Here is a 26,133-nt window from a genome sequence, read left to right as displayed (position 1 = left end):
TCATCTAGAGGTCAACATACAGTCTTCATCAATATACAACTGTAATTATGATATATCAAGCTCTATACATCGCAATAAGTCTTAGATTCATGCAATAGACCCTAACACAGATCTGCGATGAACACTAAATATCTTTAATGTTGGAAAGTTATAAAAGCAAACACCGACGGGGTTCATCCACATATGTTGTCTGAATGTTAAAAGTTCATTTGTCTTTTCTTCAGGATCCATAGTCGGTGTTGACTTGCAGATAGAACTCAACCAGTTGATTGCTAATTCAATTAAAATGGTAAAAATACATAACTTATCTGTATTGTGTGTAGAATGGTTTTTAGGATATCATAATAAATAGAAATGTATTTATATTGACCTCTTTGTATTTTTTATTCAAAATCATCCAATGTTCAACAGACGAAACTGCAAGGCATTTTCACTCACTTTGACAGCTATCATTTCGGATATTGCAAGTCAAAGACTTGTCAACTCAGTTCGCATTGGAAAAGATGAAAAGGAGAAAAGATCCTTTCTTTAACTTTCCTTTGTCAACAAAGGTCTCGTTGCCATCAAATTGGGCAATATCCTTCATCATAACTCGAAAATACCTCCCTATTTTAAAGATCAGTCTGTACCTATCATTTCTTATACCTATACCAAATCAATTGCAACTAAAACTTTCAATTACAAACACGTGTTGCAGGATCTCAATATTGACGACTTCAAGTCTACCTGTTCTAGCTCCCCATTTATATATAATCCGGCTGGCCACGTTATTACTGGTGACCAAAACATTGTCTATAACACTTCCCTGCGAAATGTGTTATCCAAAGGCCCAAAATATCGTGAGCCTAATTCCATCAATTGGAAACACAACTTCAAAATACTGATGGATTCAGTCGAGGATTATGCAAGATAATGGGTTAAACGCAAGAAAGAAGACGTAGACACTCTTTCCAAATGGATTAAGGATGTGAGGTCGTAAATACAAATAAGAATTAAGAAACTGAATGGGTCTATGAATACCCGTGCTACATCAATCTTTAAAGACCCAAAATGTTGCAAAACACTTGTCCTACCTCCATGACAAATATGTTATTGTCCCCGCAGATAAAGCCCCAAACAATATCGTTTTTGTGTGTAAATCACATTACATAAACTGCTTAATAAATGAATTACGTATAGACAATTCACTTGGAAGTTCAACATATAACCCCACGTCACTTACCAAAGAGGAAATTCTGGACAATGAAGAAGTGGATCTTCCATCACTGTATTGGATACCTAAACTACACAAGTGTCCTTACAAACAACGTTATATTGCTTAGTCTTCCAAGTGTTCCACGAAACTTCTTTCAAAATCATTAACATCAATTTTATCAGCAAAGTTATTGTGAAACTACCCATTCTAGAGGTGGCGTGAATCAGATGTAGATACTAAAAAATTCGAAAGATCTTTGAGAGTTCATATATCTAAGACTCTTTCATCTTGCAATAGTATAAAACGTTTTACTTTTCTACTCTTTACACAAGTATTCTCCATTCCAAACTAAAAGACAAATTGAAAGAATTGGTCCTACTTTGTTTCATTAAAAAGAATGGCCAACATGGATACAAGTATCTTGTCTTAGGGAGGGATAAATCCTACTTTGTAAAAAATCACTCTGATTCAAACAAAAAATTCTCTGAAACGGACATTATCAAGCTTAAGATACTTGATTTCTTGATTGACAACATATTTGTTACGTTTTGAGGACGTGTTTTTCAACAAACAATCGACATTTCCATGGGAACCTACTGTGCCCCTCTTCTTGCCGATTTGTTCCTTTATTCATATGAGGCTGACTTCATACGGGAACTTCTTAGGAAGAAAGAAAAGAAATTAGTAGTATCTTTTAACTTTACTTTCCGCTATATAGATGAAGTTCTCTCACTAAAAAATTCAAAATTTAGTGACTATGTTGAACGCATCTATCCCATCGAACTTGAAATAAAGGATACAACAGATACAGTTAAGTCTGTCTCATATCTTGACTAACATTAAGAAATTGACAATGAGGGTCGGTTAAAAACAAAACTTTACGACAAAAGAGATGATTTCAGCTTCCCAATTGTGAACGTTCCATTTCTATGTAGCAACATTCCAGCCGCGCCCGCATATGGAGTATATATCTCCCAGATTATTCGATATTCCGGGGCTTGTTTTTTCCTATCATGATTTCCTTGATAGAGGGTTGCTGCCCACAAGGAAGCAATTAAACCAGGAGTTAGAAGTGGTGAAATTGAAATCATCCCTTCGTGAATTTTACGGACGCCATCACGATTTGATTGACCGTTATGGAATATCGGTTTCACAGATGATAGCAGATATATTCCAAATGTCGTAACTTTAATCCCGTCCCCTTTTTCCAGAATGTGACCTACCGGATTAGACTTATTACCGGGTTTGTAATTACATGAATTACATGAGCAACACGACAGGTGCCACGTGTGGAGCAGGATCTGCGTACCCTTCCGGAGAACCTGAGATCACCCTCAGTTTTTGGTGGGGTTCGTGTTGCTTAGACTCTAGTTTTCTATGTTGTGTTTTGTGTACTGTTGTTTGTCTGTTGGTCTTTTTTTCTGTTTTAGCCATGGCGTTGTCAGTATATTTCCGACTTATGAGTTTGAATGTCACTTTGGTATCTTTCGCCTCTCTTTTTTTTGACCAGTTGAAAGAGTTAAATTATTTAACGGTTAATATATATGTAGATCTTGGAGGTGCGGTGGGAACACTGGAGTGCGATGGCTCAAATTATGTCTGTAACGAAGAACTGACTTCTGAGCTAATGATACCCTCAGGGACTAACAAACCACCAGCAGTGGTATCGACCCAGTGCTATTTAATGAAAAATAACACTTCATAAAATTAGTGCGTCCAGGAAGACTCAAACCCAACGATTTTAAAGCTAAGAGGTGTATAATTACATAGAAACGTTAGGAGCTATATATGACCAAAAGGGACCTTAAATGAATAATGAAATTTACCAAAATTCAACTTTACCTGAAAAAAGTTGAACAGCAGTTTCTTAATAATTTCTAAATTTATTAACGGGAAATTTTAAATCCGTCAGGATATAAACATTCAGATATATAACCAGACAATTATCGATGAGATTACTTATTGAGACAAGCACACGACATGTTTCCGGATTAAACTAATTTTATCAACTCTTGACTATACAAATGCATGAACAAAACAATGAACAAAAATACTTGGTTTCTTTTATACAATTAATTGTAGCATTGATATGTTAAAGAGAAATTTTCATTCATGCGATTCGAGAAGAGAGGCGTAAGATATCTAAGGGATATTCAAGCTCATAAGTCGAAGAAAAACTGACAACGCCATGGCCAACGAGGTGTTCATTTGATTTGTCTTTGTGGTTTGGGCGTTCTATTTATTTATTGTTTTGGATTGTGGCATTCTATTATATTATTGTGTGAGAAACAGTTAAACTATTGCATTCTGCTATATACAGATAGGTTTTGGAATAAAGAATAGTATTTCTTTGGTATTTTTTTTTAAAGAAATGTGGATTTTATACTTATATTTAACTCTCACACGCAAACAGATATACAAACAGAAAGAAACTTCGTGATTAAGGAAGAAAAGTTACCGATGGAGACCGCTTAATATTTCTCAAAATCTGCTCCTTAATTTCGAATGGAGAAAACTTTAAAAAAAAAAAAAGGATCTGTGATACACGTACTTTTACAGAAAACTTAAAAAACTGTAAATTTAAATTCTGAATAGTTCGAGTAATGTTCATCTCAAAAAATAGATATAAGTATCCTTATTATCATGAAAGTATGTATGTGTAATTCTTCATATTTAAAGATTACTATGTTATTATGTTATCTACTTTATTTTTATAAAGAATATAGAGATGACTTACTTCATGAAGCTTCGATGGCAGGATAACAGGTTCATTAGATCTGATAGCGTAGATCCAGATAACAACTATATAACATTGTACGGAACAGATTCGGACTGGACTAAACTATGGTTACCGGATATTTTTATGGTCAATGAAATACCAGCGGGTATTTTCGATGTTGTTCCAACAGATTTTATACGAATTTATGAGAATGGTACACTTACGATATCAAGAAGGTACGTTTTGCATTTAAATGAAGACAAAAAGATAGGTTTACGCTACAGGTTTATTCAACTTTTATTTTTATTAATTATAATTATCAGGCTTGTCTTTCCATGGTATTGGTTGCAAAAATTTGATATTTTTCATTTAAATGCAATATTTCTTATTTAATTGGTATATTTCTTCATTTAAATGCAATATTTTTTTATTTGAATGGTATATTTTTTCATTCAAATGGTATAATTTCATTCAAATGCAATAGTTTTTATTCAATTGGTATAAAATGTCATTTGAATGCAATATTTTTCATTCAATTGGTATAGTAGTTTTTTTTATTTATATGCGATAACTGCTATATGGGAAATTCTTTGACGTCATAAGGTCAAATTTGCAACAACGTTTGTGATTGGTCGGAAATTGTTTGGATTTCTCCCCTTTCACATGGGTGATCAAGAATTAAAAAGACGCGTCAGAATATCGCCCCTCTAACTAAATCTAACGTTCGTGCGAGTCCTGCACTGGCTGTTAAAATCTTGTGGTCATAACTAGTATTTCTATTGCAAAATTTCGATGGTTAAAACGTTCGGTCCACTTTTCAAAAACCGTTTCATTGTATATGGATTTATATGCAAGTATATCGGTTTTTTTAAATAGATTAGACACCGTTGGTTTTCCCGTTTGAATGGTTTTACACTACTAATTATTTGGGGGCCCTTTATAGCTTGCTGTTCGGTTTGAGCCAAGGCTCCGTGTTGAAGACCGTACGTTGACCTTTAATGGTTTACATTTACAAATTATGACTTGGATGGAGAGTTGTCTCATCGGCACTCATACCACATCTTCTTATATCTATATACAACGTAAACCAGACGTTTCTCAGACTGTTTTCTTTTTTTAATAAATCCTTTGCCGCGCGTTGTGCACTGATTGATAAGTCAGTCTGGGAGAACAAGATTTATGTCAGTACCAGTTGTAATTAGGTTTGAGTAAACTTCCAGTAATTGCAAATACTCTTATGTCAGTGCTTTGTGTCTATTGTCTTAATGTTAGTTTTTGTGTGTGTCTCGTACCGATCTTTTGAGTTAATTTGCTGATTTGTGCAGGTTGTTATTTTATTGTACTGTTACACCACTGTCCCAGCTTCGGGATGGGTTGCTCACAAACATGTTGTTGTACTGTTACACCGCTGTCCCAGATTAGGGGGAGGATTGGGATCCCGCTAACATGTTTAATCCCGCCACATTCTGTATGTATGTGCTTGTCCCAAGTCAGGAGCCTGTAATTCAGTGGTTGCCGTTTGTTGCTTTGTTAAACATATTTGTGTTTCGTTCATTTTTTTGTACATTAATTCGGCCGTTAGTTTTCTCGATTGATTTGTTTTACATTTTTGATTTCGGGGCCTGTTATAGCTGACTATGCGGTGTAGGCTTTGCTTATTGTCGAGGGCCGTACGGTGACTTATAGCTGTTGATTTCTGTGTCATGTGATCTCTTGTGGAGAGTTGTCTCATTTGCAATCATACCACATCTTCGTTTTTATATCCACCCTGCCATATTCTTTATTTGCCTGTCCCAGGGATGGAGCCTGTAGTTTAGTGGTTGTCGTTGGTTACTGTCTCGACTCATATTTGATATTTTGTAAATTGTTTTGTTATGTATAATTAGGCTGTTAGTTTTTTCGTTTGAATTGTTCAAACTTTTCATGTTGGGCTTTTTATAGACGACTTTACAGTATCAGTTTTTGTCATTGTTGAAGGCCTTACGATTGTCTACAAAAAGCATTTGTCTACATGACGGCAAAAAGCTTTACAGAGCTTATGTTTGTAGTATTTCATGTAACCCGACTTAAAATAAATTTTTCTTATCTTATCTTATCTTATCTTATCTATAATTGCTTACATCCACTTCATATCTGAACTCCGGTGGATAGTTGCCTTATTAGCAATCATATTCCATCTCTTCGTTTTTATATTACATAGTGACTTCTAAACTCGTGTTTTCCTGAACAAGCATGAAATAATTTTCACTGGGCGTTAAAATTAGCAACAAACAATCAATCAATTTAAACTTGTGTTAAATAGGAGGAAAACCATTTGATATTTATTTATTTGTTGGGGTGGGGGACAGAAGGATTTCATATATGAATATGGTTGCCTGGTAAGAGCTGAAAAATAGGCATGATTAGCGACAGATTGAAATGAATAATAATGCCCTCTTCCCTTCCCCATCCTTCATCTATAAATTTAAACTGACCACCACGGAATAGCCCAATAGTGTTGAAAGTAGCGTCAAACACCAATCAATCAAAATCCCTTCCCTAGAATATCAAATAACCGTCCCTTAACTGTTATTGTTCGTGTAGTTCTTATATTTATCCAGCTTATCGTCCTACAGGGATGTCCTACTAAGGCTGTCATACCATAAAACCGTTTATAAAACAGCTCACATTTTAATATATCTGCATTCATAAATTTATTAATTTCATTTAGACTAAACGACGCCATGTTTGTTATGTGCCTCTGCCGTCAACCTATCAAAAAAGAAGAGGTGGAAGAGAGCCAGAAGATCTTCCCAATGCAAAAAAAAAACAGAAATGGACTTCTTCTGGCTCACGTCCGAAGAACAAAAAAAAACGCGCCCCATTGATATGTTTTAAAAACGCCTTGCCCCTACCCTTTTTTCCAAAAAAAATGGCATTATTAAATATATAAACATATATATAATGATCAAAATTAAAATGCTATTGTATTTTTATAAGACCTACTTTATTACATGACCTGGGACTAATGACATCTATCTATAAGTCCTAGCATACATTAATTATTATAATATGAATATGTTTCTTGTTTTGATAACCACATATGATGCTATACATGAGTCACCATTTATCAGGACATGAATTGGGTTTACATAGAGAGGATAAGGGACGACATCAGAAAATCAATGAAGGATAAAAAACTTAATTCAAATAGTTTTTTTTTGGGGGGGGGGGGTCCAAAATTGCTGCAAGTTTTGTTTAATTAACATCGATTTTATATATATCCTTATTGGTCAATAAATTTTCCAAATTAAGTTAAGAGGGGGGGGAGGGGGTCAGTGAAAAAAACTATATGAATTAAGTTTTTTTTATCCTACATTGAACTTTTGATGTCGTCCCTAATGAGCAAAAAAATAGATAAGGGGCGGGACCAAACCTATAGTTAACATAATAAAGAAATGATGAAATATACAGAATACGTTGATTGACTTTTGGTTGCCTTATGTCCAGTGGCAAATATGTCACGCATGTTTAGGACAAATATAATAGAGATCAAAGGATAAAGAATAGAGTGAAATGGTAAAAACTAAAAGATATAGAATTATAGAAACGATCTTTGATCTGAAACCCCTACCCTCACACACACACCATAACCATTACTGACAATACTCGCATATATACATCTCTATACAAATATCTAAATTTGAACCTACCCCTCCCCCCCCCCCCCCCTTCTAGACACCGAGGTTTTGGATCCGCCCCTGTTAAATGTGTCTGATTATATACATTTTGTGCGGGTCTAGATAATAGCTAAACGTACAATTTAAAATTTGTTGGATACATAATTATATTATATAATGTGTCACAAAATAAACTTGTATACCCCCTTCCCAATGCAGTATTAAAAAGTAAATCATTTAAAAGTCCTGAAGATAAAATATGTTTTGAAATATGCCCTGCATACTTATTTATGCAAAGACATATAGTAATGATTGAACTACTGTGGGGCTTGAAAAAAATCTATTTAAGGGATTCGGAGACGAGAACAGTAAAAAAAAGCTCAGCAACGAATCCTAAATGTAAGATGATTTGCAGCATAAGACATGAGAGCACATATTATAGATAGTATTAAATATGAAGTTCACGCCTCAAATAGTGAAGTCCTATGTCATAGGACTATTGTTGTAACATGGGTTAGTAACTGGTTCCAATTTATCCTGAATTGTCTTTATTGAAGAATTAGTTCCGGAGTATAACAGCTCATGTCTCTACTTGTGGGTTTCTGGTTCTGCTGTCGTAATTAGGTGATTTTTTTTCTACATTTAGTAAAATAGAGGGGGCTCAGTCCAAATAATTGTAACGTCCTGGATGCTTTTTATTCTTTTTTCATGTGTGCCTTCCTGCAACGTCTCTGAGGATCAAGAAAAGTAAAAAATTATATAGCACTAAAGAACGTCATGATTACATGTATCTGGACTTGGAACGGGGAGGGGGGCTAGCTATGTATTTTTTTTTTTATTTCAATGTGTAGACTGTAGGAGAGTTTCTTCAGAAAAGGTTTTCATTGGAGGTGTTTTTGCCATGCACGCAGGCATCTGTTTCTATCCATGAACAAGTTGTGTGTCAAACTAATTATTATTACTTGTCACTCGCATTTTTTGCTCGTCCTGGCCATTATTGGCATTAACAGCCAGTGCACGAACTCGCACGAACGCCAAATTTAGTTAGAGGGGCGATATTCTGACGCGTTTTTTAATTCTTGGTCACTCAAGTTTAGAAAGAAAGGGGAGAAATCCAAACAATTATCGACCAATCACAAACGTTATTGCAAATTTGACCTTATGACACCAAAGAATTTCCCATAATGCAATTATTGCATATAAATTAAAAACTACTATACCCATTGAATAAAAAATATTGCATTCAAATGACATTTTATACCAATTGAATAAAAAATATTATATTTGAACGAAAATTATACCATTTGAATGAAAAATTATACCATTTGAATGAAAAATTATACCATTTGAATGAAAAATTATACCATCTGAATAAAAAATATTGCATTTAAATGAAAAAATATACCATTGAAATAAAAAAATATTGCATTTAAATGAAGAAATATACCAATTAAATAAGAAATATTGCATTTAAATGAAAAATATCAAATTTTTGCAACCAATACCATGCCATACTTGTCAACGATTGACACAGTAACTATATTAAACCTTTACAGTATTTATATTTATCAATTAATGCCATTTACATGATTGAAATACACATAGTCGTGTAGATACCTTCGATTAGTCAACGGTAAGTGTAGTTTTGTTATCGTTTATTTATTCTCCTATATCGAATGTGAAACACCAACTTCCATAGAAATTCAATAAACTCATTAAAATACCAGGATTAAAATTCTCTATGCAAGACGCGCGTTTCGTCAACAAAAGACTCATCAGTAACGCTCGAATTAAAAAGTAAAAAACAAACAAATAAAGTACGAAGTAAGAATGCATTGAGAACCCAAAATTCAAAATACAGCTAAGGTAATCTATTTCTGGATAGAAAATCCTTAGTATTTCAAAAATTTTAAAGTTTTGTTAACAGTTAATTTATAATTATGACCATATCAATGATCATTCATGTTAACACATAAGTCAATATTTGACATTAAATATACAAGCATTGTCCGAGGAAAGATTTGAATATTGAATTAAAGATAAGAACGATGTTGAACATCACCTATCTCAATCCATATTTTTGGTGTTGTTTTTAGTGAATTTTTTCGGCATCTTTTATTGGCAATTTTTTTGTCTTACCTTCTTTGATTTTTTTTTCTCCAATGGTTTTAACTTGAAGGTGAAGCAATGAAAAAGAATTAGAAAAAAGTGCTTAACTAGTTTTCTGTTATATTGTGTTCCTCTGTGTACCGGACTTAAACAACTAAAAAGAATAAAATAATCAAGTATGTTTTGTCAATGATATTTTTCAATTTCAAGAATATTTTGAATCTACGGTCAAAAATCATGGCTATCCTTGATTCGACTGACTATATTTTATGCCGATGGTAAAATATATTTTAATTCGATCTGGAATTAGGCTTTTTAACAATGGCATGTTAAAACGAAACCAAACCGGGTTGTCCGATATTGGCGTTTAGTAATAGAGTCGGTAAACAAATTCATAAATATATTGGACCACCTCGTCAGGTCCCTGTATTCATTATCCTATAAGAAAAAGAATAAAAAAGACTCCAATAAAAAAGTTAAAAAGAAAAGTACAAAGATGAAGAGCATTAAGGGACAAACATTCCGAAAGGTTTTGCAAAATGCAGCTATAGTAATCTATTCCTGGGTTTTTTTATTTCGTAGTATTTCGAACAATTAATATGAATATATTGAAATATTTTGATAAACAGGTTTTGACATTTGGTTTTCATTGGAGATTCTTTCAACTTATGATTACACCACATTTGATATGTATGTATATTACTAAAACATTAATTTTACATATTCCTATGTAAATATCTAACTTGAAAAACGATCGAATCACTATCGATTCCGTATCTTTATGACTGAAAGTACAAATCAAAATACCGAGACCGTCTGTCGGTAGCATTATCAAATTTATTCAGAACTTTCGAGCAATCTCGGTATGATTTCAAATGAATCATATTCAACACTGAAGACCGGAGGTTGATCTTTCGTTATTATTATTTTCTCTGCCCTCTTCTTTTTTAATTGGGGTTTAATTGACGTTTACAAATCTCTCGAAATCACTTTGACGCTGTATTCATAAACATTTTTTCTCCAAAGGAATTTTACTATCTTTCGTTATACAGGTATTTACGTGCAAATAAAGTTTTCTGGCGAACCAAGTTATAATCTTGGTATCTTTGATGAGTTTTGTCAAAAAGAATAAATTTATCATAGATAAATTATTAATGTGTGTACGCCAGACGTGCGTTTAGTCTAAAAAAGATTAATCAGTGACGTCTCTGATATCTGATAACAGTTTTTATCAGTATATTTTCACTCTTTTGAAGCATCATATGGTGTCATCAATACAAACGCGTAGGAATACATAGTATATATACATGTTAAGGTGGATCGTCGCTATATATTTCCTCAAATAAAATTTTCTTATACTTTGCCAATATTGAGATTTTACCATGCTTTCTAAAAAAAATAATCAAAAGTATGGGTCAACGTGCTATTTTTCAAGCTACAAGTCGTCCAAAAATTGCCCAATTTTGCAAAGATTATTCCTGTCAAAACACTTTTTTGTGAATATAAAGAAATCAATTAGATAGAATTTTGAAATAAATTATGAGAAGATAGGTTTAATAATATGCTTTAAGAAAATAAAAATAAAAAATGGTGTCATCGAACTTGATTTCTTGCTACAAGTATAAATTGAAAGTTTCACTATCATTCCAGTTTAAAATGTTAATTAGAACAGTCATCTCTCCTTATATGACATTCGAAAAATTAAATCGAACAAAAACAAATATTTAGTATTTGTTAAAACAGTCTAAATGATGCAATAAATCACTTATTTTTCTTTATCAAAACGAACAGTCTTACACATTAATTGCCAATCTGCTCTATTATTTGCAGATTTAGGCAAAGAACTAGACCGATTGTGTACTGCTATTTTACAATCCAAGATGGCGGTATACAGTTAATCTACCTTAATATTAATGTTTTATTTCAGACACGTTGCTTTATTCTATTGTGCAATCCGATTGTTTAAAGTTCCAATGACAGACGAGATATGTCCTATACAGTTCCAAAGCAGTAAGTTAGTTAAAGTAAAACATAATGTATTTTGATTTGTGATCTTTATGATCAAACAGCTAGTTTATCAGTTTCAGTTTGAATCTATGAAAAACAATATAATAAAAAAACATATTTGTTACCATAAGAGAAATTCAAAATCCTCAAATCATTTGTTGCTGCTTACAATGAAGCTATTAAACCAAGAGTTAAGTCGAGGTCTTCCATTTACGGATGTCATGACGCGTTGTTTGGCCGTTATGGAATATCTGTTTCACTGATGACGATGGATATGTTCTAATTGTCGTAACCACAGTGTCGTCTTGTTTTCCGCGATTGTGACATCACCGAATGAGACTTATCACCGAGTTTGTACTTACATGTGCAACACGACCTGTGCCACATGTAGAATCTGATTATTCATCCGGAACACCAAAGATAATTCCCGGTTTTTGGTGTTGTTCGTATTGCTCCATATAAAAATAAGAAGATGTGGTATGATTTCTTATCATAAAACTCTCCACCATAGGCCAAATAATCTGAGAGTTAGCAACCATAGGTCATCGAATGTGCTTCAACAAGGAGCAAAACCAATATCGCATAGTAAGCTATATAAAGGCCCAGAAATGACAAATGTAAAACAATTTAAACAAGAAATATAACGGCCTGATTTGTGTACGTACAAGACAACAAACGAAAAACAAATATGACATACAGCAACAAATGACAACCACTGAAAAAAAAGAATAACAAAAATACCGAACTCCATGGTAAATTAAAAAAGGGGAAGTCCATAAAAACTGACAAAATCAAACGTTATCAACCAACGGAACTAATGGAAAACACATATTCCTGACTTGGTACGGGCATTTGGCTGAGAGAGTTTGAAATTAAATTTTTATGTTCAATAAAATACAAGCGTGTACAATACTATTCAGAACCTTTACAGTATTTTATTTGTTAATATTGTTGACATGAATGATAAACACATAGTCCTGTAGAAGCCTTTGTTTAAGTAAGTAGGTTTGTTATAGTTTATTTATTCCAATAACGAATGAAACTCAAAGTTCCATAAACCTATTTATTTTTCTTCATTTTTATGCATAGCGTACCTTCTTGATATTATGGGTGAACCATTTTCATAAATTCGTATAAAATCAGTTGGAACATTATTTGCCTGATGAAGCATATGACATAATGAATTACAGGCCCCTGTTTTGAGGCAGGCACATATACAGAATATCGCGGGATTAAACATCTGTGAAGCGCCTTAAGCCTCCCCAAACATTGAACATTGGTGTAACAGTACAACATATGATTAAACTATAAAAATCAGTTGAAAAGGATTTAACTCATTTTACTTTATTTTTATCAATCTTTATTTTTTCATGTTGGTTTTTGTAAACTATTGGATGTATTTTCGTTGTATTTTATTTGTTCTTTGCCATGGCTTTGTCACATTGGATTGTGTTGGAAGTTTGAATTTCCCCTTAGTACCTTCCGTCTCTCTTTTAAGAAGTTATTGAAAAGCTAGGATTCCAACTTTGTCAAAAGCGCTTCGGACGAACACAATTTATAAAGTGTTATTTCAATTTGATGTCGTCAATCGGGGATTTAAATGTGACAACTCTTCAAATACTGTAATGCTATTCATATTCTATTGAAATACTCGTTTAAGTTCAAAATAAAACATTGGATGTGTCCAACAATGTTGTTACCAAAGACTCCGACCGGCAATTGTCGAACATATTGACGGCAGATGTCATCAAAACCACTAATGGCGCTTATTCTTATATATTAATCATGAAAATTCAAATGATAACGAAAAGAAGTTCAACATTTTTAATTTTACCAAAGACGTGTATACTGACACTAACCTTATTGTTTCTTTTAATAAATGAAACTACGAAATATCACTGAAAACGATTGCTGCATGTGGGGTTATTTCGTAATTATTTTCTAGAAGATCCGTGTTGAAGTAGAAGTATCTGTTTCCACTTATTTTTATTTCGGTTTAATGGTTCACCATTGCTTTAACAGCTGTTGACTAGCTATGTTTGTGTATAAAAGAAAATGTGGGACAAGGTCAATGAACAATTATATACATGAACCATATACAACGCATATCGCATAGGAAAAGAAATAATCTGTTATGTTTGTTGCACACATGTTTATACTATTGTTGTATGATTTGCAATTGTTTACCACTTTCTTTTTCATTAAAATGGAAACACACATTCCTTATAACTAATGCTAATAACATAAAATTGAGAATGGAAACGGGAAATGTGTCAAAGAGACAACAACCTGACCAAAGAGCAGAAAACAGCTCAAGACCAGCAATGGGTCTTTAACACAGCGAGAAAATCCCGCACCCGGAGGCGGGCTTCAGCTGGCCCCTAAAGAATAATTTATGAGTGGAATAGTAAGTTTATTGTCCCCCGAGGTGCAACTTTTGCCCTGAGGCGTAGCCGAGGGAAATAGTTGTATCCGAAAGGACAATAAACTTACTATTCCACGAATATCTAGTCAGTAAGTGTTTTATTATACCAAAAGAGAAAACAGATACAAAGTTATGTCAAGGACTGAACTACACAGCTGACCAAAATTCATTTTTACATTTGTAAGAGACAACGGACACATAGTGATGACAATTATCTGATTGTAAATATGCATTCCAATAACAAGCAGGCAATTGCAAGTTTAAAGCTTCATTTTTTTTTCAAAACAACAGAATAAATTAAACGACTCGGTAACGACGTTAGTAATTGAGATGAATGCTGATAGTCCCGAATGAATTGTTAAAAACCCGATAGCCAATCCCGTAGCTGTAGTTGAAATTCCGCGAAATATAATGACGCTTGCGGTCAAATAGATTCATCGAGGGCAAATAGTTGGAAAATATTGTGTACATATTTTATATAGAAAATGATAACTGAGGTATAATAATATATACTAGTTAGCGAAAATGGACGTCTCACTAAACTTTAAAGTCAGTTCAGCAGGATAAATCTCTTTAGTGTACATTCTGAATGTATACATTTTATATTGAAATGAATAAATGTAAATGAAAAATCATATGCAAAGTTTTGAATTTATATATTTCAGATTCTTATACAGTAGACGAAATGGATTTAGTTTGGTTTGGAGGCAGTTCTATCGTTTACTCTGTCGACTTCTTCTCAATGAATTCTAAAGTTACAAGTACAGATACTTCAAAATGTTCTGGTGGGGCCTCTACGGCTAAAGGTTAATTTTCATAATATATAAATTTTCATTATTCTTTGGAAGCAGGATGTCATACATGGTTATTTTTGTTATCTTACAAGATGAAATATAAGGCGATTTATAAAAGAGTTCTTGAAACATTATAATTTCTAATTATTTCTATTATTATTATTATGATGATTGTTGTTTTCCTTTTTTAATATTAAAATATTATGTAAGTGGCAACAGTAGTTTACCGATGTTCAAATTTTGTAAATTCATTTGAATGTACATATCACATGTATCATGATAAATAACAAAACCTGAGGGATTCTTATGAACACCAAAAGGAGCGATACCGATTGTGTCGACATGGCAGGGTTTCCTTCTATGAACGCATTGCCCGCCATGCGAATCCACACTCAGTCAAAAGGTCACAATAGAGAATAGAACACAATCGGTAGATTTATTAACCAGACGATTACGCTGGCATCTAAGGATCTAAATCTATCAAATAAGATACGAATTATGACTACATTAGAGATCAGAGATTACAATATAAATACAACATTGCTTTACCGTTTCCTTTACAGAAAGAAGACCGTGTTTAAAGCTGGATTTAAACATCAGTCAGGTGTATAAAGGATTTGTTATACAAGTGTACCTACCTGGAGGTGCAATAGTTATAATGTTATGGCTAGGTTTCTTCATTCATTTGAACGAGGTTTCAGCTAGAGTCCGCGTAGTATCGATTGGATTTACAGCAATGATCACACAAATGGTGGGAGTTATGATCGTTTTTCCTGATACCGTACAATTAGAACCACTTCTGGTGTGGAATACATTTTGTTTATGCATGAATCTTATAGCATTTATAGAATTCATCGTAGTTCATAATATGTATATCACACGTGAACTATGGAAAAACCAAAATAAAGAAATAATTGTAAGCAGTCATAGAATCACTCAAGTACAACCAATAAACGACGATACTGATAATGCTACAACTCTAACAAAGAGACCACCGTACTGCATTACTCCATACAGAATGGATAAAATATGCATGGTTCTCTTCATGTTTACTTTTCTTATTTTCAATGTTGCTTATTGGAGCACATTCATGTTGGCTTGAAAATTGGACTAAAAGCTGGTACTTAAGTACAATTAAATGAAAACCATCTTGTATATTTTTCTTTGAAACATTATATATTTGTATGTTTGTAATTAAAAAGATGCATGCTATGAAGGTCAATGCAATTTAGTTAGGTGGGCTGTTGTTTGTTAAAGATATCAATTTCATTCAAAATTCTTATTTCGAAAATATAGAAGAATACATTTGACATTGCTATTATTGTTTTTCAACATCATTGTATTGATGATTGTCAAATGAATCACATAGTTGTATGAACTCGTCTTTTGTGATGGATATTTGATATTTTGAAAACATAAATAATGTACAAGTCTAATTCCTGTTTTTGTTATGTTTTTTTTTGAGGTTCTATCGGATTGTATTTCCTCCATCCATTAAAAGTGAAGCACCAGTAATACTGTCAGCACCAGAAGAACACAAAAATACAGCTAGTTCTGCAATCTGTAATAAAAATTGTCAAAGAAAAGAAATTCAAAATATGAAGTGAACAGCTATCTAAATCTACATTCCTTAAATCCAAACTGTATACATAGATCATGGTCATACTTCTACAGCACACATTTATATGTATAACAGGTGTTTAACAGATTGGACTACTTTGAATAAACTTAGGGGAACACAGAATGTTAGTCTAATGTGTGCTCTGTGTAAGACTCCTTTTCGAGGAGCAACAACATAAGGTATCACTACAAACCAGTAAAAGTCTGAAATGGCCTATATTTGTACTCGACTGTACTGATTTTTACTCGACCAGTCTGAATTGGTCTGAAATTTACTTGATAATACTCGACTGTAGTCTGAACCATACTTAACAGTCTGAACTTGTACTCGACCAGTACTTAACCATTTTATTTTTGTCTGAACCATGCTCGACCTAGTCTGAACCATATTCGACCTAGTCTGAACCATACTCGACCTAGGCTGAACCATACTCGACTAAGTCTTAACCAACCTAGACCTAATTTTTGTATCTATCTATTGTATTTCATCAATTTAGGAACTGTTTTTAACAGCTATTTCCCTTGGCTAGAAATTTGAACAACAATTTGAAATTTAAAATGTATTCAATATGGAATATTGAAACCAAAATTATACAATAAACATAATATAAATTCAACACCATATTTATCAACACTTACATATATATATCACCTTTAAAATAAAAATAAAACAAACTAATCAAATAATCTCAAAACTGAATTGTGACATATATTTTCAATGTTATTCAAATTTTTTTGAATGTTTCAGATATATTTTATGGTTACTGGACAATTTTCACCATTTACTTAAGCCTTGTATTGATTTATGGTGTCAGTTGAGTTTAGTTTCGGTAATAATGCAGTGAACATTTTTTTTATTAAAATATATTTAAAATAGTATATAAAGCAACTACATAAATTTTAAAAATAACACCTTTGTTTTGTAAAACCAAGAATTTAAGATAATCATGATAATAGAACTTCCATAGCAATCCTTGATAACCATTTAAAAAAGGAAATGTGTTCCAAAGTTGCAGAAAAAATTTATTTTAATTAAATTTAAATAGCTTTTGTCAAAATTAAAGACATGGCATACAAGAAGCACTTTAATAAGGTTTATCTATCTCAGTACATGTGTGTTTTACAGGTAAAAAGAAAGCCCTTTTTTTTCTTAAACTTGTGTATTACTTATCTAGTGAATTCAAAAGGCCTTGCGATTTAAGTTTTACAGGATGTTGCAATTTTTAATGAATGTTAATTAGAAATTAATACTCTCTGACCAGGTGTGATTTTTAATGAGTTTGCCCCAAGCAGGAGGTATTACTTTATACTTTACCACTAATCAGAAGAAAAAATTTATCTATTTCTTTAATTTTTTTATCCCCTTTTGATATATATTTTATCCCAAATTATAATAAGAATAGATATATTTCTAATATAAGGTTAAACAATTTCAGTGATTTTTTGGCTGTTGTTACCTCATTAAAAAGATAATTATATAACTATTGTATATAACCATGAAACCTATATAGTTTTTCTTTAGGAATTTAGGAAAATTAAGTTTAAAAAAAAAAAAAAACACACATGCCAAACAAGAAGCACCTTAATACGGTTTTATTACCCTCAGTAAAGGTGTGGTTTTTAGTTAAAAGAAAATCTTTTTTTTAACAAAACTCTAAAACTTTAAAATTAATATAATTGAATTATATAAGATAATTTAATTTAACTATCTCTATTTGATAAATCTGAGAATCATGTAAGAATGTAAAAATATATTTTTATATATATCTTTATTTTATTGTGGCTGTTTTCATGTCAGAAAAAAAGAAATTAATTTTAACAGCTAAAATTAAAAAAAAATATAGGTTTTTTGGTCAAGTATGGTTCAGACTGGTCGAGTATTGTTCAGACCTTTGGTCGAGTATGGTTTAGACTGAAAAAATTTGTCGAGTACAGAACGAGAATGGGTTAAGACTGTTTCAGACTGGTCGAGTAATAGTTCAGACTATTTTCAATGGCAAAGATAAGGGTCAAGTACAAATCAGTACGGTCGAGTATGGTTAAGACTGGTGTCGAGTAATGTCGAGTAAAATTCAGACCAATTCAGACAGGTCGAGTAAAAATCAGTACAGTCGAGTACAGATATAGGCCATTTCAGACTTTAGTGGTTTGTAGTGTATTGTGAAAAGGAGGAAACTTTGAACACTGTATCGGAAGCTAAAATTAATGTGAGAATTTGCCTTTCCATTTCCACATTCTGACCGTGAAAGGTAAAATTGCACTCCAAAAGACACCAATAATTATAATAGGCATCAAAGCATACAAACACTAGAGCGGAAAAGTTAGCTATATAATATATATAATACCTCCCTAGTGATGATCTAAAAATAAGTTGAGATGTACGTATTTCTTTATTATGTAGGAAAACTATTCAAGGTACATGCATGATCATTGTTTATTGTATTCAACTATTTTTTTCTCAATAAATATGCAGATACATAGTTTTTGTGCGATCATTAAAAATAGGTGAGATGATGCAATATGATTATTTTGAGTGGTCTATTGTATTCAACTAGACTTCTCGTTAGAAATGAAACCCATAAATTATGGTTTAAGGTTTTCACGGAGACTTTGGAGAGGAGAGCACCAGCATGAAAATCAAAAATATATTTGAACAGTGGCTTGAAATTAACTTTAACCCAGAGGAATGATATTTTCAGAGTAGAACAAGTTTAAAATTAGAAATCTTACTATTTCATAAATAACTTTTTTTTTCTTGCCAAAATATACATTTGGAAAGCACATTTGTAAATCACCAGAGAGAGACAGAGAGCAACGATTATACATATATGATATTTTGTATAAATTTTATTTATAGAAATTAATGAAATTTTAAATTAAAGTAATAAGTCTAAAGTTTCTAAATAAATCAAGCTCAGTAAACTATATGTATTTTTCCTGTCTCTTTCAATCACTGTGTAGCCGAACACCTGTTTAGAAAGTTCGCGTCCACATTACACGAGTACCTATATAACTTACCTGCTCTATGGTTACTGGTTTCTGGGTCGGATGAGCTGTTTTGAATATTTCAGTCTGAAATACAAAATTGTAGTACGATTTTAATGTTCTTTAGTCATAAATTGTAATCACCATCTTGGTATAGACGCGATTTCAATGTCTGATATATCCTTTATTGAATCTTGACAATTTACTCCATATAAAGGTTTTTATTGCAACTATTAAAGCATACACTATCTTATTTTGCATAAAAACACTGTAATAAAATCATAGACAAGGATCCGTTCATTATTTTGATGATATATGTGACCCAATATGTTGTCCTTTGTTATAACTAAGTCTTGTATATTTCGTATGTATTTACTCCTGTAACTATACATAACGAATTTTTTAATAAAATATGTTTACACTAATGTTTGGTCCTCAATTTTTTCAAAGCAATTATTTCAAATATTGATGACATATTTTAACTACATATAATACACCATAATTTCAATTAATGTCGTCACGCAAGAACAAAAAATGACAAAAGATACATAATTAGAGAAGAGTTAAATATAAAAAAATCAAACTGTAATTATTACGAGTGGACATGTGGCTAAGACAAATATTCTAGTTCATTAAGCAATGTTATAACGATAATTATACAATGAATTAAATATGATTTAATATATGGCCCTTGGACGACATTAAAGGATATTTGTCTCATTGGCAATCATAGCACATCTCATTTTTTTATAATATATATATCCATATTTGTTTGAATGTAACTAATAAAAAGAGTGCTTACCATTGCTTCATCATAGCTAAGGTTATGCTGTTGTGCATATGATCTTATCTGATTATGGAAAACTAGAAGAAGGGAAAAAAAAAATTTCTCTCGATACTGTAATACGATTAAAGATTTAATATGAACTCCAGATCAATTTTATAATTGTGTTCACGATACTTGGAATAACAAATTTATCTTCTGCAAAAATATGATTATAACTTTTTAACAATCAGTAATGCTATGATAATATTCAAACCTACGCGATGATATCTTTTCTTACATATACGCGTTACAAATATTACTACATCTGGGTTGCCCCAACTAGTCCCCGAGAGTACCATCAATCAAGTAAGCATTTTCTCGGTATTGGCATGCTTTCCTTATGGAATATCTGTTTCACAGATGACGACGGATATGTTCCAAGTGTCGTCACTACAATCCCGTCCCCTTTTCCCCGAATGTGACCTACCGAATAAGACTTATCACCGGGTTTGTACTTACATGGGCAACACTACGGGTGTCACATGTGGAGCAGGATCTACTTACCCTTCTGGAGCACCTGAGATCACCCCCATTTTTTGTGGTGTTCGTGTTGCTCAGTCTTTAGCTTTCTATGTTTTGTTTTGTGGACTGTTGTTTGTCTGTTGGTCTTTTTTAGCCTTGGCGTTTTCAGTTTATTTTCGACCTATGCGTTTGAATGTCCTTTTGCTATGATCTTTCGTCTCTCTTTCGTCGCAACGTTTCAAATATAGAGTTTCAAGTTATAAATAATGCATTTAAACATAAGGATTGACACTCTGTCAAAAAAGTTGATCAAAACTGATGATCTAGAAACATGTCGCTCCTGAAGAAAATTATATAAAAACATGTATCGCTGCATTGTAATCGTTTAAATTCGTTTATAAGACACCCTTTGCTTAGATACCTTGTTTATCATGTATTTTGTTTACAAACCCATTAGATATTCACTTTATATTTTCTATTAAAATCGTGCGAGTTTTATGTAATTGTGTAATTACTTACTTGGGGCATCGGCATATCCGGGACATATGGCATTACAGGTCACTCCATGTGGTGCTGCCTCTAATGCCACACCCTATAATATACGATACAATACACTACATTTGTACCTCTTATATTACAGTTTATTGGCAGAGCTTTTAAAAAAGGAAGATTCCAAGTGATTAAAAACCTTCAGTGAAAATGGAAATGGCAAAAAACATGTTTGTGAGCGCTCAACCCTCCCCCTAACCTGGGACAGTGGTGTTACAGCATAACATAAGAACAAAACTATAAAAAATCAGTTGAAAATGGCTTAACTCATTAGATTGATACAAAGCAGAAAAACATCTAACAAAAACACAGACCGGACGTGGCATGGTATTTATTCATCCCTAAAAACAAAAAAGACACAAAGTACAGATCTGACAGCTAGTTCAAAGCCAATAACAACTAATAAAAGAAATCATGAACACATCCATCATCAAATGAATATAGTGTAAAGACGTCGTTAACAGTCAGAGAAAAACATGATCTTGTGCAATGGCAAAATATAGGTATCGACAGATTGTAGAGCCATGAAAGTGCATATGTGTATAACAGAACTATTTAGTATGGTTTCAATTTACTGCTAACAAAATCAATACTTATACCAATAAAAAGAATATTCAAAGATCTAATTACAATGTTGAATTGGTAACCTTTAAGAACAAGTTTATTTAAAGGATTGATGAATTTACCCGGATCTTATATAAATTTCCAGGCTCGTTAAACAACATCACCGTACAATTTAGGATGTGCTATTCCGTCTGAAATAAGTATTTTACAGATACAGCCAAACTTGCAAACCAAATATTTGCATTTATGGAAGAATTTAGTAAAGGTTTTAAGTAATTTGTGGTACCGAAATTCTCAACAAATGTCACTTGTGTTGCTCATGTCGAGTGGACATTCTGTGATATTATCTTCGAAGAAAGGAGAACGGGATTGTGGCTAGGACAAGTGGACCATATTTGTGATGATCTATGATACAGATAATCCGTGACGATCAATCAAATCGTGATGGCGTCCTTAACACTTTCGAAAGGGTGACCATTTTGAATCCTTCATGCAACATCGTCCTTGGAAGAGCAACTCTCTATTAATGAAATCTTTAAAGAAAACGCAAGCCAATGAAGATCATATCAATTTGGAAAAATATGTTTTATATGCATGCGCTGCTTTAATGTTGCTACAGAAAAATTTAAAGTTCATAATAGGAGGGTTGAAATCATCTGTTTTGACTTAAAGGTTACTTGCCAACTGACCCTTGTTTTCAATTTATAAATGCTAGTTAAGACATGGATAATACTTTACTGTGATTGTGTTATCTTTAATTTTAGTTTAAAGGAAAAGCCGCAATCAGCTTTGTCACCAAATTTTGAATTTTCAAATAAAAATACATCATGTATATACACATGTATATAGCGGAACGTGAAGGTAAACGATAATAAAAGCTTTTCTGTGTGAGAAGCTCCAGTATGACATCTGTGACATACGAATAAACATACAAGTCGATAAGAAGAGTTGGTTTCCATATGAATGTGGATCGTCTGTTGAAAAACACGTTCTCAATACGTAAAAAATATGCTGTCAATAAAAAAATCAAGCTTAATGATTATTTCAGTTTCAGACAGAGTTTCATAGATTTTTTTTAATCAGATTTGTTTTTTACAATGCATAAAGTTTCCCTTCTTAAAACAGGATTATGAAGATATTCGTATCTGTTTTGGCCTTTTTTAAACATTATTTGACTATTTCTTTCGATCTTTCTAAGTTATTAATGAGGAATACAAGTTTTCAGAAGACAAGTCAAATATGCATATACTATAGCTGTAGTCATAAAAAAGGTAAGCAAAAGGAATGATACTACTGACCCAAACTTTTGTCAAAACAATTGATATGAAAATAAGTAGATGTGGTATCATCTACTATCCACCAGACACCAAATGGTATAGAGGTCACCGTACAGCCTTCAACAATGAACAAAACCCATATATGAAGCTATAAAAGGTCCCGACATGACAGTCAAGATGTAAAACAATTCAAAAGAGAAAACAAACGACCCGTTTTCTGATAAATACAAATAAACGAAAATCATATGATAAATTGATAGTAGGCGTCGATAAATAACGGTGAATTTATAACCTTTGTCGTGCTATTTTACTTCATTTTGACTTTTTCACATTTTTAGTTCTGACATTTTTCATAACTTGTTTTACAGTTCATACAAGTGTACTTCTATTTGCTTGTCTTTATCCTTCAGTTTACGTCCATATCCCTCGTTCGCATACATCGTGTAAACTTGATAAAATTATTTTGTACATAATGTAGATACAATGGATACGCGTTGGTTCGTTAAAAAGATACCACGAGCCCGGATGGTGAGTGGTATCTATTAACAATCCAACGCTTCTCCACTGTGTCTATTATTTTAACTATTGTTGAGAAGTCTTTTCAAAGTTATCGTTCTTTCATTAATAAGGCATTATTATCACTGAGTTCAAATAACCACCTAATTATCTTGAATGATTCACAAGAAACAACAAATAATTAGAATTCTAATAATACGACCTATATATTATCAACCAGTTTTATCACAATATATCTACTTTTAGCGCAAACGCTTTAATGCATAAAATTGGGTGCTCCGCGTTACGCCCACCTTATTTATACGACCAGGTAAACTCAATTTGCGACAAAAGCCTCAAATACAATACGGTTATCTCTATTCTAATGCAAAATAAACAAATCAATCGTTTTCTGTTATTAGTTCGGTGTAAAATTTCATACAAATAAATAACTCTGACATCATGGCAATGGTTTATATTTGAACAAACCTTTGTCATTCCAATAAGACCAGCTTTTGCTGCACTATAAGGCGCCTTTTCAGGTGAACTTATTACACCCATCTGTGAAGACATATTGATGATCCTTCCCCAGCCTTAAACAAAAAGGGAAGACATTTTTACAATGACACAACTTTTTTTTTTGTATTTAGTTAACCATTTTTGCCGGCATTTTTTATGGTGATCTAACCGCGCCGATTCCTATTTCAGTGAATTTTATTTTTTAATGTTTATTACTGTTTATATAAGTATACGCTATTCTCTATATGTTCGTCTTTTATTCAATAGATTGAAGCATGCAATTATTATATATTTTCACACAGAATTTACAAAAAATATCTAGAAACAAATAGCATTGAGGATTTAAATCTGTCTTCTAAAATAAAGACATACACAATTATGAATACTACTTGAAACTACATGAGAGAGAAAGTGGTGAATGCTTTTAACAAGTAATACGATCTATTTGTCTATACTCAACGCACCTTTCCGCTTCATATCAGCAACAAATTCTTTAATTAAAAGAAATGGTGCCGTCATCGTTATCCCTATCATCATGTCCCATTTATCTTTCGGATAATCTTCTATAGGAGCAGTATACTGTATACCTATAAGATGAAAGCAGAATACCAGACTATATGTAGATCGCCTGTGATACTTCAAAGGGGCCTTTATAGCAATTAGTTGCCATCAGCACAAGATGTACATGATGAACTATACTATGGATAATGTGATTCAGAAAACATATAATTCTGAATATTAATGAAAAGTTTTAATCAAACATAAAGTAATCAAACGTTAAAAGCTATCACAAAAAAATAAATATTAAACCTTATGTTGCATTTAAGAGTATATTTCTATAAACCAATCAAAGGTCAAAGTAATTTGTTACACCAAAGGAATAACATATGCACTCAATTTTTTAATGCAAATTCTTAAAAATATATTTTAACCTATACTGCTTAGTTTTGGGAAATCTCTTCAAGTGAATATTTGGCAATTGATTTCAGATTGGACAAATTCACTTTCTATAATGAGAGTGTTTGGTTGAACTATAACGTACTCACCAGCATTATTAACCAGAATATCAATTCCGTCAGGATATAAGTTTTTCACAGCTTTACAAAATTCTGATATCTCTTCAGGTTTAAGTAAATCACATGGTACATAATTTACTTTGATTGTTGCATATTGCCTGGAAACAAAAATTCAAGAAGTAAAAGGTTAGTTTTTGACCATTCCATAAGCAATAAATTATATTTATATTTGTTAAGTAGTAAATAACTCAGTTGGTACACCAAACACTGAAAGTTATCAGTTTATTTATTAATGACGTTATTAATTACGAACTGTTTTTCATCATCATCATAATCATCATACAGATCTGAACAATTGTATTCAACAACAAAATAATTTCGTATAAAGAGTAAAACTACATCCAACTACGAGTTAAATGATTCGAATTGGAATTAGATTTCCATGATATTGAGTAATATAAAATTGAGAATGGAAAGGGGGAATGTGTCAAAGAGATAACAACCCGACCAAAGAGCAGAAAACAGCTCAAGGCCACCAATGGGTCTTCAACACAGCGAGAAAATCCCGTACCCGGAGGCGGGCTTCAGCTGGTCCCTAAACAAAAATGTGTACTAGTTCAGTGAAAATGGACGTCACACTAAACTCCGAAAGATATGAATGAACTAAAATTTAAAAAAAAACATACAAGACTAACAAAGGCCAGAGGCTCCTGACTTGGGACAGGCGCAAAAAAATGCGGCGGGGTTAAACATGTCTTGTGAGATCTCAACCCTCCCCCTATACCTCTAGCCAATGTAGAATAAACAAACACACAGCAATGCGCACAGTAAAACTCATTTTAAAAGAAGTCCAAGTCCGATGTCAGAATAGGTAACAGAAGAAACTAAGCAAAATGACAATGATACATAAAT

General features: G+C 32.5%; 2 protein-coding genes across 2 annotated transcripts in view; one reads left to right on the top strand and one right to left on the bottom strand.

Annotated features, from left to right (window-relative positions):
* The first annotated feature begins 11,616 nt into the window (after positions 1 to 11,616).
* On the top strand, positions 11,617 to 16,010 carry LOC127737447 (glutamate-gated chloride channel-like). Its single transcript, XM_052248152.1, has 3 exons — positions 11,617 to 11,692; positions 14,780 to 14,920; positions 15,472 to 16,010. Exons 1-3 carry the CDS (start codon positions 11,656 to 11,658, stop codon positions 16,008 to 16,010), a joined length of 717 nt encoding a protein of 238 aa, XP_052104112.1. The 5' UTR covers positions 11,617 to 11,655.
* LOC127737445 (D-beta-hydroxybutyrate dehydrogenase-like) overlaps positions 15,919 to 26,133 on the bottom strand; it is a 21,416-nt gene continuing 11,201 nt past the window's right edge. Inside the window, exons 3-9 of the mRNA XM_052248149.1 lie at positions 25,252 to 25,379; positions 24,670 to 24,792; positions 24,176 to 24,279; positions 21,321 to 21,393; positions 20,316 to 20,377; positions 19,547 to 19,600; positions 15,919 to 16,469 (exon numbers count right to left, since the gene is read on the bottom strand). Of these exons, the coding sequence (XP_052104109.1) occupies positions 16,377 to 16,469; positions 19,547 to 19,600; positions 20,316 to 20,377; positions 21,321 to 21,393; positions 24,176 to 24,279; positions 24,670 to 24,792; positions 25,252 to 25,379 (637 nt within the window). The 3' untranslated portion in view covers positions 15,919 to 16,376. The remainder of the gene's footprint in view (positions 16,470 to 19,546; positions 19,601 to 20,315; positions 20,378 to 21,320; positions 21,394 to 24,175; positions 24,280 to 24,669; positions 24,793 to 25,251; positions 25,380 to 26,133) is intronic.

This window comes from Mytilus californianus, unplaced genomic scaffold (assembly GCF_021869535.1).
Source record: "Mytilus californianus isolate M0D057914Y unplaced genomic scaffold, xbMytCali1.0.p SCAF_4, whole genome shotgun sequence".
NCBI lineage: Eukaryota > Metazoa > Mollusca > Bivalvia > Mytilida > Mytilidae > Mytilus > Mytilus californianus.
The sequence above is the reverse complement of the archived record's forward strand: the minus strand, read 5'-3'. Positions and strand labels throughout refer to the sequence as shown.